This window comes from Stegodyphus dumicola, chromosome 3 (genome assembly GCF_044657685.1).
Source record: "Stegodyphus dumicola isolate Sdum_Otavi_A_Nest chromosome 3, ASM4465768v1".
Classification (NCBI taxonomy): Eukaryota; Metazoa; Arthropoda; class Arachnida; order Araneae; family Eresidae; genus Stegodyphus; species Stegodyphus dumicola.
Window position 1 is genome coordinate 43,558,723 of NC_140770.1, and position 17,010 is coordinate 43,575,732.

At 37.0% G+C, this 17,010-nt stretch overlaps 2 protein-coding genes across 2 annotated transcripts in view; one reads left to right on the forward strand and one right to left on the reverse strand.

The window, feature by feature from the left end:
* Positions 1-17,010, reverse strand: part of LOC118189396 (transmembrane channel-like protein 5) — a 202,763-nt gene that overhangs the window by 34,557 nt on the left and 151,196 nt on the right. The gene's annotated exons all lie outside the window — the stretch shown is intronic.
* LOC118189395 (uncharacterized) overlaps positions 1-17,010 on the forward strand; it is a 73,740-nt gene that overhangs the window by 10,985 nt on the left and 45,745 nt on the right. The window contains exons 7-8 of the mRNA XM_085812295.1: positions 10,739-10,905; positions 14,476-14,545. Coding sequence (XP_085668421.1) covers positions 10,739-10,905; positions 14,476-14,545 — 237 coding nt within the window. The remainder of the gene's footprint in view (positions 1-10,738; positions 10,906-14,475; positions 14,546-17,010) is intronic.

Here is a 17,010-nt window from a genome sequence, read left to right on the forward strand (position 1 = left end):
TGGGCAGTACAATCCCTGGACAGGAAGCCAAACTTACAACTAAGGCATAAACGCAATAATAAACATTATATTACAATAAGAAACAACATAAATAATAATTAAAATAGTAACTTAAAACAATTCAAATACTATCAGATACTAAATACAAATCAAATACTAAATACAAGTCAAATCAAATACGCATTTAGAAACAAAAAGGATCATCGTCTTACACTATTTACAGTTATTTACACTACGTACTATGGCCATAGTAAAGTGCTAATCTGTCGTAATGAACGACTTTAGGTTTAGAGTTCCATGACTTATGGATACGAACCACAACGTCGTTCAGCCTGTTTAGGACTGTGTACAGACCATCCCAAGGTGACTGTAATTTAGGCCTGACTCCTTTTCGTCGAATCGTATTCCACAACCACACCTTGTCTCCTTTGTCGAATCGATGTCCAGTAACTACCGTATCGTATCTGGGCTTCACTTTCTCCGTCGCCAAGTTGACTCGCTCTCGTGCAGAACTGTGCATCACTTCAAACTGAGCCTGAATATCTTGGATGTATTCCTCAGCCGATGAAGGCGCATCCGTAGGGCGAACAAACAAGCGGTCACCAGACAGACGAAGATCTCGAAGAGCATCTGGGATGCAGAATATCCGGTAATCTGGTGTTTCTCTTCAACCATAGTAAGATTTCGGTAGCTTTCTGAGCTGCCGAAAAGCAAGACAACATGTCGGCGTTTCCAGGTGAGGATCCCTTCTGAGGATGGATCCTCAAATACTGAAAGGCAGAATGTCCTCAGATGCTAAGGAAAGATGTCCTCAGATGCTAAGCAGTTTGTTGTTTTTGAAGTCTAAGGAAAAATTGTATTTCCTTAAAAAGTCCAATCCGAGTATGCATGGATCTGTAATATCCGCCACATAAGCCGTGTGATGGTAAGCAGCACTTCCAAACGTGATGATCACGTTCAACTTCCCAGCTATGTCGATGTTATCACCAGACATAGTCTAAAGGGTAACACAGGAATGGCGTCCAAATAAGTTTATCTTTAAACTGTTGAGCTAAATCTCTTCGAATGATGGTAACATTAGCTCCTGGGTCAATGATCATATGGGCAAGGAACTCCATCGATATGCCCATTGATGGACAGTCCGTTAATGTTGCCACTCACTGTAGAAATCTTGAGCGCTTTAAAACAAGGTTGTTCATTATCTGGCAACCTCCGCTCCTCGATAAGATCATTAATTTGTTTACTGCATTGTTGCAGAGAAACGGCCTCAATTTCCGTGCTCTGGGGTGTTCTGCAGTTCCTTCGCACGTAGCCTTCAGCTCTGCAGTTCCAGAACTTTGGTTTCTTGTCACTTCTTTTCCGTTCCGTGGCATTTAATTGTCTGTTTAACTCGTCCGTCTTATTTTCCGTGCTCTGGGGTGTTCTGCAATTCCTTAGTATGTAGCCTTCAACATCGCAGTTCCAGCACTTTAGAATTGGGTTCTTTTCACTTCTGTTCGGTCCAAAGCCACTGACTTGTCTGGTAAAATCATCTGTTTTATTTTCCGTACCCTGGGGTGTTTCGCAATTCCGTCGTAGGTGGCCTTCAGTACCACATTTCCAACATCTTAGAGCCACTTTGTTCTCACTCCTACTCCGTATCAAACTTGCCTACTCCGTATCCGTCGACTTGCCTGGATAAATTTTCTAAATGAGCCATCAATTGATCCACTGGCTCGTGGACTCCCACAGCTCTGACTGGTTAGCGATCTCTACGAGTTGCTTGCTGGGCTGTCTCAAATTTCATAGCGTACCCTAAAGCGCTTTTCAGGTCTTTAACATCCGCCATTCGTAGAGCTTTTTGTATTTCAAGATCCCAGATGCCGTCCATAAAGTATTGCAGGGACAGGATTTCCCTTGTTTCTGTCAGGCACTTCAAAAAAGCGAGATGGGACAGCCTTTCAACATCTGTGGCGAGCTCTTGGAGAGTTTCGGTGGGCTTTTGTTGGCGGGATTTTAATTGAAGCCTGCTGTAATCTTTTAATCATTTCTCGCCGAAGCGCAGCTCCAACGCCCTGGATAGAGCTTCGAAGTCTAATCTATGGTTTTCGGAAAGAGTCTGCAGAATATCCACTACGTCTGCTCCCAAAGAAGGAGCGAGATAGACAGACTTAGCTTGGGAATCCCATCCATTCACATCCGCAACTATACAGAACTGGGTCTTACACACTTGCCAGGAGGTCTCCCATCATATGTCGATAGCTTCAGAGAAGGACGAGCAGGCACGTTTAAAAATTTTAAACCATCCGAATTGTTTCCTACCGTCGTTACAAATTACTTTTAAGTATCAATATCTTTGGCAACTGCAGAAACCCTGCCATCAATTTGGTGTTCGATATGTTCTTGGATGGCAGACACTTTTTCTTCAATTTGTTGTTCAATTCGATGTTGGACGGCCGAAACTCTTCCTTCGATTCGTTGCTCCACAGTAGAAACTTTCTCTTCTATTTGTTCTTTCACAGAAGAAACTCTTTCTTGAATTTCTCCAACTTTATTTTCAATAGCGTTTATTCTGCCTTCCATAGAATCAAATTTGTTTTCTATTATGCAGGTAATATCTTCTTAAACTGACTCCTGACCAGCTTCCATCTTTCTTGACCAGCATCCATCTTTTCTTTAAATGATTTCATTTCATCTTTAAGAGATTTCATCTCTTCTTTAAAGGATTTCTTCTCATCTTTAAGGGATTTTATATCTTTTTTAAATGATTTCATCTCATGTTTCACAGAATCTTTCATCTGTTCCTTAAATGCAGCAAAGGCTGCCATGAATTGCCTTAATTGTTCTTTCATCGCTCTTGTAATTGGCATTCAAAATCTCACCGCTGCCATCAAAAAGTGTTGCGTCCGTACGGGTTCGTTATAAATTGAGTGCACAAGTCCAATGAAAAATTAATAAAATTTATTATTATCACAGGAAATAAAACAAAAATGCTTAAATTTCCTCAGATATTCGCACAACGCTCCAATACCTTACAGTATTTATCTTTTTAATTACTAAAAACGTTCAACAGAGCTAATTCAAAATATCGAAACGTAGAGAAAGCTAATTCAATCTCACCAGTAAATAACAGCAGTTTTCTAAACAAAACTCATAAAACAACTGAGTTGAGAGGTTTTGATCCCGCTTTTATAAGCTTTTTAAAAAGCACGAGATTGTTCTAGCAATTTCTCGAAATCAAAAAGAAATATTTATTTATTAAATGTTAAATGCATGTGCTCTTGTATTTTTTATTTTACGGCTTAGCTTTCTCTTAATATTCGTCACGCGCTGCAATTCTACTAACATTAGGTATTTAAATACCAAATCCGTAACAATATTGTAAAAAACTTCCTTATTCAGCTAGAGAAATGAAATTGTTCACTTCTGCAGCTGAAGAACTAAATTATTCGAAACTATAATTCTACAAATTTACGCAACCTTACGCTGATTCTTCTTGCTCTCTTTAACAGTTACACACACTGGCCAATTCTCAAAGTAGAAATCTTTGAGATTTTCATTTAAATGCATGCTATCGGATGGAGAACGCAAATTTTTTATGAAGTGGGTTACACGTGGTTAGAATACTAGTATAAGTAAGGTGTAAGAATGCTTTTCACAATGAATGAAGTAAAATGAAAAAAAAAAAAAAAAACGACAAATCTTTCACCATTTGAAAACGGGTGTATTGTTTTGCCCGTTTAGCAAGGGTCTCGATTTTGAAGACAGAAAATCTCACTGGGTTCTCAAAAGCAGCTATATCAAAGGTTTTCAAAAACTGGAATCAGAACCCACAGACCTTCTCTAGAAGACTTAACTGCGGTTCGAGCACAGTTTTCCAAGAGAGTGATTGGCGTCGTCTCTGACGAAATGTACGGCAGAACAGTGACTCTACTGTGCTTATGGAAGACATCGAATTTGGCTAGAATACCATGAAGCCGTGAATCCATCTTCCCTTACTCGCACTGTGCAAGGGTCTAGTGGGAGTATCATGATATGGGACATGTTCTGCTGGCATGAAAGTGGTGCCCTGATGTTCCTCGAGTGTAAGCGAACAGCCATGAGATACCTAGATATGCTGTCAGATCAAGAGCACCCTGCAATGTTGCATTTTACTGCGATGACGACACGTACTTCATGGACGATAATGATGTAGAGACATGAGGTATGTATTTTTTTCGAAGAAGTGATGAAAAATGAGCAACTTCGGGTGCTGTAGAGACATTAGGTATTTTGGTTTTGGAAGCAGTGATATGGTCACTTTAATTAACTTATTCTAAGTTAACTAAGTTAATAGCACTACGTGGAGGAAGCAGTGATGAAAAATGAGCGACGCCTTCGCCGGGAATCGAACCACGGACCTCTGGAATACTCGCCCAGCATGCAGACCACTACACCACGAAGGCACGCTAAGAAGGCGGGAGAAATACCTTATAATGCAACTATACATCGCGCAGAAGTGCTCAAAATTGGTTCGCTGAACATGAATCTAACTTCCAACACCTTCCTTGGCCACCGCATAGCCCGAATCTTAACCCCATAGAAAAAGTGTGGAATATGGTGTAAAGACGCATCCGACAGCACTCTCCTCTTCTATCTAATTTACAAGATCTAAAAAGCTTAACACCCAATGCATGGTACTCTCTGGACGTAAATGCACTCCAGAAGCATGTAGACTCGATGGACAAAACGAGTCTGAGCAGTTATCCGTGGAAAAGGTGGTCCAACAAAAATATTGATCTTGTGCTTCTGATTCATTGGCCAGTGTGTGTACAAGCGTAATATAAAATGGTAATCGTCTATGTCAGCGGTTTTCAACCTTTTGACTAACGCGTACCATCTAAACAAAAATTGAAAATGTTTAGTACCACCACTACAAAGTACTACTACCACCACCACTCTTGAACGAAGCTGAGATAGCATAAATTTACGAGTGTTAGAGAAAAATCTCAAGCAGGATGCTGGGGTTTTAATTTTTGAGTTTAATAGTTAAAAATACTTTGCTTACCACCTATTTTTCTCTTAAGTATAAACGGTTGAGAACCCTTGGTCTATGTTGTATATTTTACTAAGCACGAGTGTTTCTGTTTCCTTATTTGCCTTTTTATGCTTTATTATACTTACAGTTTCAAACAAAAACCTGAGCTCAGAAAATATTTACATTATAACGAAATGAAATTTTCTGATACATTATTAAACAAAAGCAGTAATGATGCAGAAGAAGATAGTACTACAACAGAAGAAAGTTTTGCCAAGTATGATGAACCTATTAAGCAATGAAAGCGTCTTGTTTAATACCGATTATGATGAAGATAATTGTTACACCGCTAAGCACATAGCAAGACCTTCAGAAATTATATAAGTGCTATTACACGAAATAACTGGATATGAAGCGAGTGCTTGGACTATCTAAAGGAAATGAAGCTTTCTTGAACATAATCACTATAAATTAATGAAATAGGCGGAAACATTAACAAATATACTGAATATATGTTTTCTATATTTTTATAAAATATTTACATCGAAAGTAATTTATGATGTATTGTAAGAAGCACATCCTAAGGAATCCTAAGCAAACCGTAGCACATCGTTTTGCAATAACTGCAATTATTTGCATGGCACATAATTTACAATAATTAGATTAAAGAAATTTCTTACGTTACAGAAATAAGTCTACTACATTTTTTAATTCCTTAAAATTTGAAGGATTAAATTTGCTCTAAAATACTCTGTAATTTGAAATATAACTAACGAGTATAATTTTAGAAAGTTACTAAATACTTAAACAAAACATGTTATTTCATATTCTGTGATTTGATTAATAATTCCTCGAGCATTTTTTCTAACGCAATGAATAATTAAATCATCACATTTTGAAAAACAATGCGATTTTTTGTTTTTTGCTAGTATATTGTATTGCTAGTATTTGGTGACTATCTTAAGTCTGAATAATTTTCTAACGCAAAGATTCCTTAGTTCCGCTGACTTTCGACTAATTAAATTGCTGTTCATTATTCACTACTCTAAACAATGACACAATTATTGCAAGTTAAAAGCAAATTTATCTAAAGTATTATTCATCGGTAACGTAAACGTATTCTAGCGTGGTATAATGTTCAAAGTAAAACTGTAGGGTCTTATGTTAATTCACCCCAATTTACTTATTTTGATTAGTCTACTTTCGTCAACTCCTATGAAGATGCAAATTAGTCAACTTCGAATACAGAGTTCTTGAATTCGAGAAGAATCTTTCCGAAGCTATCGCTTGACGTTTAATGTCTTTCAACTTTATTTTGCTAAATTTCTTTATCGATTATAGATGAAATTATCGATTTCACGAAGAAATAGCGGCTATCGTGACTGTGAAATCTTGAAGGCTGAGTCAAACCTCAATTGGCGGTCGCTGCTTCTTGTATAATTTTTCTTCGCGCAAGTTTCGGATGGGGTGTTCCATTTTATTTTAATATTTTGCATAAAAATCAGGCTGACGTGTTAATAAAAAGATTTATTTTAAACCTTCATCTGAATCTGTATTTATTGTAGTTTAGAAGTTAGACGGGGCAAGTCGTATGTCTGCCTGTATGGTTTTAGAAGCTGACAACCGTACAAGAATCGTTTTAAAATACAATGGCAGACAAATTTTAATTTAGTTTTATAATGTTTGTTCTCTCACTTTACGACAGATATACTATTATTACATTTAAGAATAATTAATTTCAAGAACAGGCAATTATGTTCTGTTATTGAGACATACTGCACACGCCAAAATACATGCCGTATGGAATTTTTCAGCATAAAGTAAATTATATTTCCATTTTATAATCCCTTTAATCTTTCATCCTAATTAAAAATCGTGAGTGGAATAGTAGTTTAATACCAGTTAACCCTTAGCTCTACGTTGGCTGTAACTCCGTACGCTCCGCTGCGGAGCCCAATGTTTTTAGCATGATTAGGCTTAAGATGTTACGGAATCGTCTGCGTTGGCAATTGTTATCTGTAGATAAAACGTGCTCAGTCTCGCTACTGACATTAATTACTTACTTAAGTGGAACATTATTTGACTCATTTTATGGTTAGCAACATGGAGAAAAATAATTATTGTGATGAGAATATAGAGTTGAGTGATAGTGAAGATGTGTTTGATTTTTTATTGTTAGAAGATATTGTGGAAGACAATGTTGATTATAGTTCTGACACTTCAAGTAGTGGTTCCGAAATTATACTACCATTCGTAGAACTACCATTCAATGAAGACTTAGATGAATGGCACGATGTCACGGAAGAATTAAATATTCCGGATAGAATACATTTTAGTGTATCGCCAAAGGTCATTGGACCACAAATTCCTACAAATATTGTACAGCCGACACAATATTTCAAATTATTTTTCTCAAACGAACTGGTAAATGAAATTATAAAAGAAACCAAAAAATTACGCAGAAAATGTTCTAAAGAATAAAGAAATATCTAGTAATTCTATTTGGAAAATGTGGCGTGCGGTGGAAGTTTTGGGCATTTATTGGAGTTATTATCAATATGGGTACGATACCCCTGGCGAATATACAGGATTATTGGTCAGTTAGGAGAATAGTCACATCCCTTTCTTTGGTGAAATATTTACAAGAAAGAGATTTATGCAGATGTTCTGGATGCTGCATTCCGCTGCGAAAATGTGCCGGAGTTGCTGGTAGGCAGTGGTACAAAAACGTGCGGAGCGCTAAGGGTTAATTCAATCTGCAACTCCAATTTTTCATGAGATAGAATTAGTATTAATGTTTACAAACCAATAACTTCGAAAGGAATCTTTGTCTGAGTGAACTTTGAACTGCTCCGCGGGGAGACGAGGTATTTATGAGATTGAGTTTTATTTTAAGTCTTTTACAGTAATTTGCATTCTTTACTACTCGGAAATTTCAAGAAACAATTTGAAACATCTCAAGTTTCTGCATATTCATTTGAGTCTCTTTTTAACATTGCGCGAATTTCCACGAATCTCTCTTTACTCGTTAATAAGATTAAATTTTAGTGAAATTAGCTCGCAGTTAATAATTGTTTCACAGGACTTGTTGGACCTAAAGTACCTCAAATTCGATCTCAGATCAGCAAACGCCCACATAGTTGTATGCTGTGAAGAATTTATGCGTGCAGTTGGGTCGGGGAAAACCACCATACATCCATAGAAATAATTTGCCAGCCCTCAAACTCAGGATGTATTACCAGAGTTTTGCAATTTTAATTTCTCAGGCAATCAGAAGTTCGATTTCTATGCTGTCGGACTTCAGAAGTGTAAAATAAAGTCATTATCTATGAAACAATACATACAAGTCAGAATGCATTTTCTAGAGTATGCAGTCTCAAATATGTTGAATATATTTATATCATGAGGATGCTCATTTTACGAAAGTTTGATATTTACGAGGGCTATCCAGAAAGTAGATTACGTTTTGGAATAAAAAAATAAACAAAGTATAGGAAACAAATTTTATTATATACAGATGAAAGCCACACTCAAATACTACTTTTCTACATAGTCACCATACAAATTAAGGCATTTATCGTAGCGATGTACGAGCTTGGAAATTCCTTCGTCGAAAAATTCGGCCGCCTGCGCCTTCAACCACTTCGTTACCTCTTCTTGCAGCTGTGCGTCGTCATCAAAACGCTGCATAGCCAGCCACTTCTTCATTGCTGGGAATAGGTGGAAGTCGCTCGGTGCCAGGTCGGGACTGTACGGCGGATGAGGAAACAACTCCCACTTAAAAGATTCAAGAACTTTACGAGTGACATTTGCCGTGTGGGGCCGGGCGTTGTCGTGAATCAACAAGATCTTAGAGCTCAACATTCCTCTGCGCTTGTTTTGAATTGCTCTTCTGAGTTTTTGGAGAGTTTGGCAATACCTTTGAGAGTTTATTGTAGTGCCTCTTTCCAGGAAGTCCACCAAAATTACACCTTTTCTGTCCCAAAAAACAGTCGCCATCATCTTCCTTGCCGACATTGTTTGCATGCATTTCTTGGGTTTTTGGGGAGAACTTGTGTGCCCCCACTGCATTGATTGCAATTTCGTTTCACAGTTCACATGTTTCACCCATGTTTCGTCACCAGTAACGATGCGATCGAGTAAAGAGTCACCATCCTTATGGTAAGCGTCCAAAAAGTTCAACGCTGCAGCCATTCGCTGATTTTTGTGGTCCTCTGTCAAGATTTTTGGAATCCATCTTGCACAAAACTTGTGGTAACCAAGCTTTTCGCTGATGATTTCGTGCAACAAACTTCGCGAAATTTGTGGAAAACTCAAAGAAAGTTCCGTTATTGTGAAATTTCGATTTTCACGGACTTTAGCATCGACTTTTTCGAGAAGTTCGGCGGTCACTATGCTGGGTCTCCCACTTCGATCTTCGTCGTGAACATTGGTTCGGCCATTTTGAAATCTTATGACCCACTGACGCACTCCACTTTCAGTGATAATGTTGTCCCCATACACTTCACGAAGCTGCCGATAGATTTCTATCGGTTTACAGTTTTTTGCAGTCAGAAACCTTATTACTGAGCGCACCTCGCAGCTCGCGGGATTTTCAATTAACGCAGACATTTCAAACCGTCACAGTATCTGAACGGAGCACAGCACGAACCTCTCACTAGCACGGCTAGATGCAGACTGAGCTGCGCAACGCTCTGACCCCAAGATGGCCGCGCTAGCCCCGCCTCTAGCGGACACAGACGGAAACGTAATCTACTTCCTGGATGGCCCTCGTATATAGGTTGTTTAAATAAAATAAGTTATGTTAAAGTTTGATTAATATGAATTCTAAATTCCATCCAAAAATATAATCTAATTCTATTAAACATAAGGCACATTATAATTAAACATTAAAACAAATCCAATATTTCTCCTATTAATTTAATTCCTTAAATAACAAGCGCCTTGCTATTCTATATAATCAAAATACCATAATGGCCTATATTTTATATGAGATTGCAACTATTTACTTGCCTCTTTCCATTTGTCTAACAAAAGTTCTAAAGCATTCAGATGGCATCATCTCCACACAGAAGGTCATCTCCACTAAGAAGTCTGCCGCGAAAAAAATTCTTCTAGCACGGTGGTGGCGAACTTATGACACACGTATCATAAGTGACACGCGAACCCATTTCGATGGGCACACATCACGCATTTCCACAGCCGTCAACGGAGACAAAAAATTGCATAATACAAAAATCTTCCTCTCTTGCAACATCTTCGTTATTGCCAACATGGCCTACGTTTACCTCGGGTGCTTTCGTGTGCATTCTTTGCAGACGGATTATTCTGTAACATGGCACCATAGTCAAGTTAGGGCACCACAGTTAAGCAAGGGAATTTCCGCAGATCTAAAAAACTTCGCCTTCACTATACTAGCAGAAAGGGGTCTGTGTCGTCGTCTATAACAGAAGTAAGCTGAAGCTAGAAGGACAGAAAATAAGTTATGATAATCTGCAGCGACTGCTTCTCTAGCTCAAGTATGTAAGTCGAGAATGGATTAAATAAGTTATTAATCGAGTTACAATCATTAATACTTATCTTAAACGTAACTGAATACAAGCAACTGAAGATTGGAGACTTAGACCTGAATTTGCATGTTTAACTGAAGGTAGTTTAAAGAGTATGTATGCTAAACCATTATTTTTCCCATTCTTTTGTCAGATATGTGTTTAATTCATAAAACAAATTATTCTTTAACAGCCATTAGTGGATGAAGCAGAGGTAGAAGTGATTCCCTCGGCAATCGGAGCTTTTCGGCGTCTGTCTGAGGAAGAATTTATCGCAACTTTGAACATCCACGAAGCAGCCAAGAAGGGGGACCTGCACGTTGTTAAACTTCTTACCAAGAAAGACCCAAAGCAGATGGAGTTAGTTATATTTCTCTTTAGTATTATTTTTTTTTCAGAGATGGATGTATTTATAGAGCGGCAAAAAGGAAAATAAATGCCTCACCGGACACAGCTTTTAATTACAGAAATTTAGCGTATTTTGGGAAGGATAATTTTTATCTTTCTTCCTGGCAGAAAAGTTTGTAATACATATATGTAATTTTTCTTAAAACACAACTTACGCGTCTACGGTACGGTAGCAATAATTTCGTGTTTTTTTTTTACAAACAAATGAAAGTAATCTACTTATGTGCAAAATTAAGATAATTTATACTTTATGCCGAATCTATGAAAAACTAATAGACAGGTTTTAATAAAATTTGGTATGAACATACATTTATAACAGAGAAAGAGATGTAAAATTCAATAGTCGTTTTATGTACGCAAGATTAACAGTAAAGCTCACAATGCAAGGATGTCCAAAATCCACTTTCTGCTATCAAACTGAAAATGAATTTAATATGGGCTATGGTCGCTTCTCACAGGCAGATGTGTCGCACAACGTGATGGCACACTGGTCAAGAAGCACTTAAAGGATCCCCTGCAACAGTCAATCCCACTCCTGCAGCAAGGCAGTTTTCAAATCCGGGAACGTTTTCGGAGGGATAAGGGAAAATGAAATTGCCCTCCCAAGAGCGTCCCAGACATGCTATATAGGGTTAAGTCAGAAGATCTGGTTGGTCTTTATGCAGCGAATACCCTCTATTTACTGGTAAGCATCGACCAGCTGATCCCTATGTGGACAACAGTTGTCGTCCATTAACAGGAACCCAGAACCAGCTGCACCCTCAAAATATCAAATCTAGGACTCTAAGATCTCCTCTATATACCTCATAGCAGTCAGGAAGCCTTTGTCAGATACATACAGGGGTTAAGGCATCCAACAAATGCCTGCCCAAATTATCACACCTCCACTACCATAATGATGCTTTTCTCTGATGAGGAAAAGATAGTATAGTGTTAGACACACTTACGCCAAGAATCAGTGTTTGGGCTGAATCTTGACTCATCTGTAAAAAGCATAGTGCTCCACTGAAGTCTGGTCCAAGACTAAGGTTTTTTGCACATCCTAAACAAGCTTTCTTGTAAGCTGCAGTGAGCTGGTCTTCTGGCTTACAGTCCTATCTCATGAAGCCTGCAGCCAACTATAGACTGTACTTTGGGTACCAATGGCTACATACATCTCACAGGACAGACAGATGCAGTAGTCCTCTGTCGCATAGCTGAAAGTGCCAAATAGCGATCCTCATTCTTCGCTGTGAGTCCTGGTTGACCTTGCTCAACCAAGACTCACATTGTGTCCTGAGCATGTCATTGCTCAGGTCTTTTTGGTATAGATACAGTGTTCTAAAACTTTTTCCACAAACTGCAGAAGACACTGAGCGTTAAATTGAGCTATGTTGCCACCTGCGTTTATGTTTGGCCTGCCTCCAGTCTATCGACAGTTGTCCATCTCATTCCATCATCCATAAAAGTTCGTGGCTACCCATCTTACCTGATAACTTTTAAAATTTACGCAACTCTTGTGAGAAACACTGCGAATGTCAAGAATACGAGCACAAAATGGCCGAAAACCCCCTCGTGCTCTTATATTCCCTCCACAATCACAGCTTAGCAGACACGCAGGTGTAAGCTTATGTGTTCAACTCTGAATATTTGCATAATTCTTCGGCGGCAAGAATAGTACCTTTGCTTCAATGCTTTTCATAAAATTAGATATAACTTTAAAATTGTCTTAATATTATATACGAATGTACATTGCACTTTATACAAAAACGAATCACAAGAATAGGATGTTTATAGAGGTTTTACTATTTAATTTAATTGTTCGCAAATGTATGGTGCTTTACTATATCAACAATAACAATTATAGCTAAAATAATGTTAGAAACAAATATTCAGATGCAAGAAACTAGTTTCGTACCACAAAAATTATTTTTAATTTATCAGAAAACCTTCAGAAGGAAATAATCAATACTGTTCGCAGATACTGCACTATTTGCAATCGTTACAATTAATTTGGCGTACTGCGTCTATCGGCGAATAATTGAACTAAATAAGTTTAATTTTAATAGCTTTAAAAAAGGTCACGAAATTGCAATTCATTGATAATTTGTCTGTAGGTATTTTTTCAACAAGTTGTAGAGACATTAAGATTTTTGGAAGTAAGAAAGATGAAAAATTAGCAATTATCTTCGCCGGGAATCGAACCACGGACCTCTGAAATACCGGCTCGGTGTGCTGACCACTACACCACAAAGGGACGCTAGGAAGGCAGGAGAAATACCTTACAAACTAATCAAAACACAAAATTTATAAATCACATACAAATAAGGGTTAAGTAAATATTAATTGAATAATAAATGGATAAATAACTAATCGACTTTTATTCAACAATATCAAATCAATATCTTTAGGAAGTACTTTTAGCATTTCTTTAATCTAGATTATATACTATGGCACAATATCTTCGAATATATTACCAGATTTCGAATTTTTCTAGTCAATCAATGTAAAATTAATTAATGATCCAGGTACCCTTATGCTACACATAATTAGACTACACATAATTAGCACGAGGGTTAAATAAAAAGTAGAAGTCATAGGTCGTTAATTCTGGAAATACTTTATTATAACAGACACAAACACTTGCAATCCCTTAGTATAATCATCCCCCCCCCAAATACATACCACTTTCTGTCAAATTTCTGGAAGATATAGTGCAGCATCAACATGGGCATTTCTGTTGATAGCTCGCAGCGACCACCGCATAGCACGGATAACTTCATCTCTGCTGTTATAGTATTTATTTTATTTTCATTCTGACAAAATGATCGTACTCACACGGGCCTGGTGAGTATGGCAAGTAATTAAATATAGATCCGTGATAGCGCTCGCATTAAGACACAGCACATTGTCCTGAAGGGTGATCAGATTCGACACCTAAGACAACATCTGCGGCCAGTGCTCAACAGAAAACTACAACATCTGTTGACGAATGGTTTCACCCTCCATGACAATGCATAGTGTCATAATGCGAGCTCTGTCATGGATCTCCTGCAATTGTGATGATGCAAGGTGCTGGAACATCCGTCATATTCATCCCGTGCGAATCAGTGCGATTATGATCTCTTCTCCAAACAGAAGATACCATTACGAGAGATGAAGTACAATACAAAGAAAATTACCCGTGCTATAGGACTGATGCAGGACCTGCTGATTGCATACTTCGAGTTCCAGTATTTTGATAGGAAAATGGAAATGTGTGGAAAATATGAAGGCAATTACATTGACGGGCTGCAAGTACTATATGTATAGCAATAAAATTTCTTCAGAACTATCGACATGCTGCCATTACTTTTTTACCCGAGACTTGTATATTTCTCAAATGACAAAAGGAAATATTATCCTAACATCCTGAAGAAATTTTGGGAATAATTATGTCAAATAAATAGAATTTAATTAGTTTTTTGAAAAGCTATAAAGTTAATTTTGCCTGTCCTATTTTTTTCATGCATATCAAAAATAATCTAAACTTTCTTTTCACAGAACAGTTGATGAGAGAGGCTGGACGCCCATTCACCTAGCAGCAGCTCATGGACATGCGGAAGTAGTGAAGGTCTCTTCAATTTATTTCTCAGCAAATATTTTAGAATTTGGTTTTAAAACTTTATTAATAAGAAATAATTTCTCAGAACTATCTTTTGCGATAAAATGTAGTTAAACTGTCCGTTTACTGCGTGAATAGATAATTTATAAGGTGGGCCACAAGTTTTTACAAATCGCAAACTTGTTTTTCTCAAGAACCGTTTGAAAGAGAAGAGCACGAATAGTGATCACTGGTACGTCGGTATTGAGAATTTTACTCACCACAGAAAGCTTCACAGATGAAAGGCATGATTTTAATGTAAAACACTTTTACAAAAATAACGAATTTGATGCAGCTGTACAGCGCCTGTATCTGTTTCATTGTGATTTACAAGACGTAGATCAGTGCCCTACTGTTAAATTTAAAAATATCATGTGTCATGAAATTCAAACAAAGTGGTTTCATCATGAATTTAAAACAAGCACGCTCTCAGCGAAGCGAAGAAAATGTGCAAACTTTTAGATGCTAGACCAAATTGCAAGAATTTGTAAGTTATAAGAAAATGATCTGAATACAGCAGAGATGTGCCACATGCCATATACCTCAAACGTGTCCATAACGAAATAATTCCTAGTAAGTCGATATCTCATAAAGGCGACATCCATATAGTCCGACATAATTTCCGAGAAGTCTGAATCTTTCTCTTCCCCATTTTTTTAAGAAGGCGGGTTATCTTAGCCGCAGGTTTTATTCCATAGACGGGAAGGCATGTTTTTCAATGCTTGTTTGCAAGAGCGCCAAGAACATAAAGGTGAATATCTCGAAAATGTAAATTTCTGGATATGCTTATGCTATTAAACAGAAGTTCCATAAAATAAATTATTTTTCCTCGTCATCTGATTTCTAAAAGGGCAAAAATTTATGGTTCATCATGTGTAAGAAAAAAAATACTGAAAAGGCATTAAAGAGTAGCATAGTCTTTCAGACTAACTTAACTAAAAATAGTACCATAAATTTATAACCAAGTACCTATTACTCATAGCTTTCATTATCGCAACATGAGAAAAAGAAAGACAAGAAAAAAAGCCGAACTTGACTTTTAGCTATTTCGACAGAGAAACTGTCTGTGCAACGGTTTATTTCCTTCGTCAATATTTCTTTTTTAGCCTTGAGTTTCCTTTTAATATTAAATAAACTGATAAAAAGCGTATTTAAGCACATATTTCAGAAGCATACTTTCTTTCGCACTGAAAATTTTTAAATGGAATTTTTTCTCTGAAATATCTGTTACTTCGTACATAACCAGAAAAAGAAAATCTTATTTACAAAAGATTTTATGCAGCCTTTAATTTCGCAACCATTGGTCATAATATATATTTCCAGTTACAAAAATGTTTTATAGGAAGCAAATATTCATGTGTTTATATTTTTAAATTTTAAAAAATAATCAGCTTTGTGCAAAATACAAAGTCTACCTTTTTACGCGTTACTGCGGTCCCTATACTTATATAGGACGATTTTGTACTCCTCCTAAAAAACAAAACACAAAACTATTGACTCCCATACGACAAAAATTGGCCGAGATATTTGATATTAATATCAAGAATCATATTGAGAGGCTGTACACAAACTGAACAGCTAAATGTTGCATTTGTACACAACTAAAAATAAAATTCCGTTTAGATAAAGCTTAATGATATTAAGAGTTAACAGATATTAAGGGTAACTTGCGGAAAGACCTTTTTAAATGAAAGCCAAGGAACTGAGAATAACTAAATGGTACTTCGAAAAGCCTCCGATGTTAAATATGTGCAATAATTTACCTCAAAACACCTCTTAAAAACTTGATACCGTTCATGATCCAAGGCATTTTCTGTCCAATTAATTTGGTCGTGAAGTGATGTTTTCGTGACGCATTTTCAAATAAAATATATTGGTTAATATTTTTCACAATAATATGTAGAATTCTCCACTGTGTAATTTTAAGTTACAGTTGGATGTGAAGAATCTTAAGAACTAGCAAGCGAATAATAGCTTGAGTTCGTAAGACAGTAAATAAACTTGGAAAGGGTTAAAAGACCCTTTATTATTCAAATAAGATTTAACAGAACTCCGTCTTGGAGTTGTACAATAAAGCCGACACTCGGGCTTAAGAGACTAAGAATCAAACTAAACTAATCTTAAGAAATATAGCCGAAGTTATCAAGATTCTAACGGAGTTGGCCTCTTAACGCTAATTGACTAAGAAGCTATCAAGGGCCTAAAGTACGGCATAGCGTAATAATAGCTTAAGAGAGAGTAGCCTAAAAAGGCGGACGCGTGCTAGCCAGAATATCTGGTATCTCTCTCACTAAGACAGTAGAACTTCGCGGTTAAATACCGTTCTTCTTCATTAGTATTCAGACGTGATTCTGAAACTAAGTTCTGGCCGAAAGTGGTAAATTGTAATTAAGAAGCGATAGGAAAAGAAATTTAACTCAAAATTTAACTGTTAA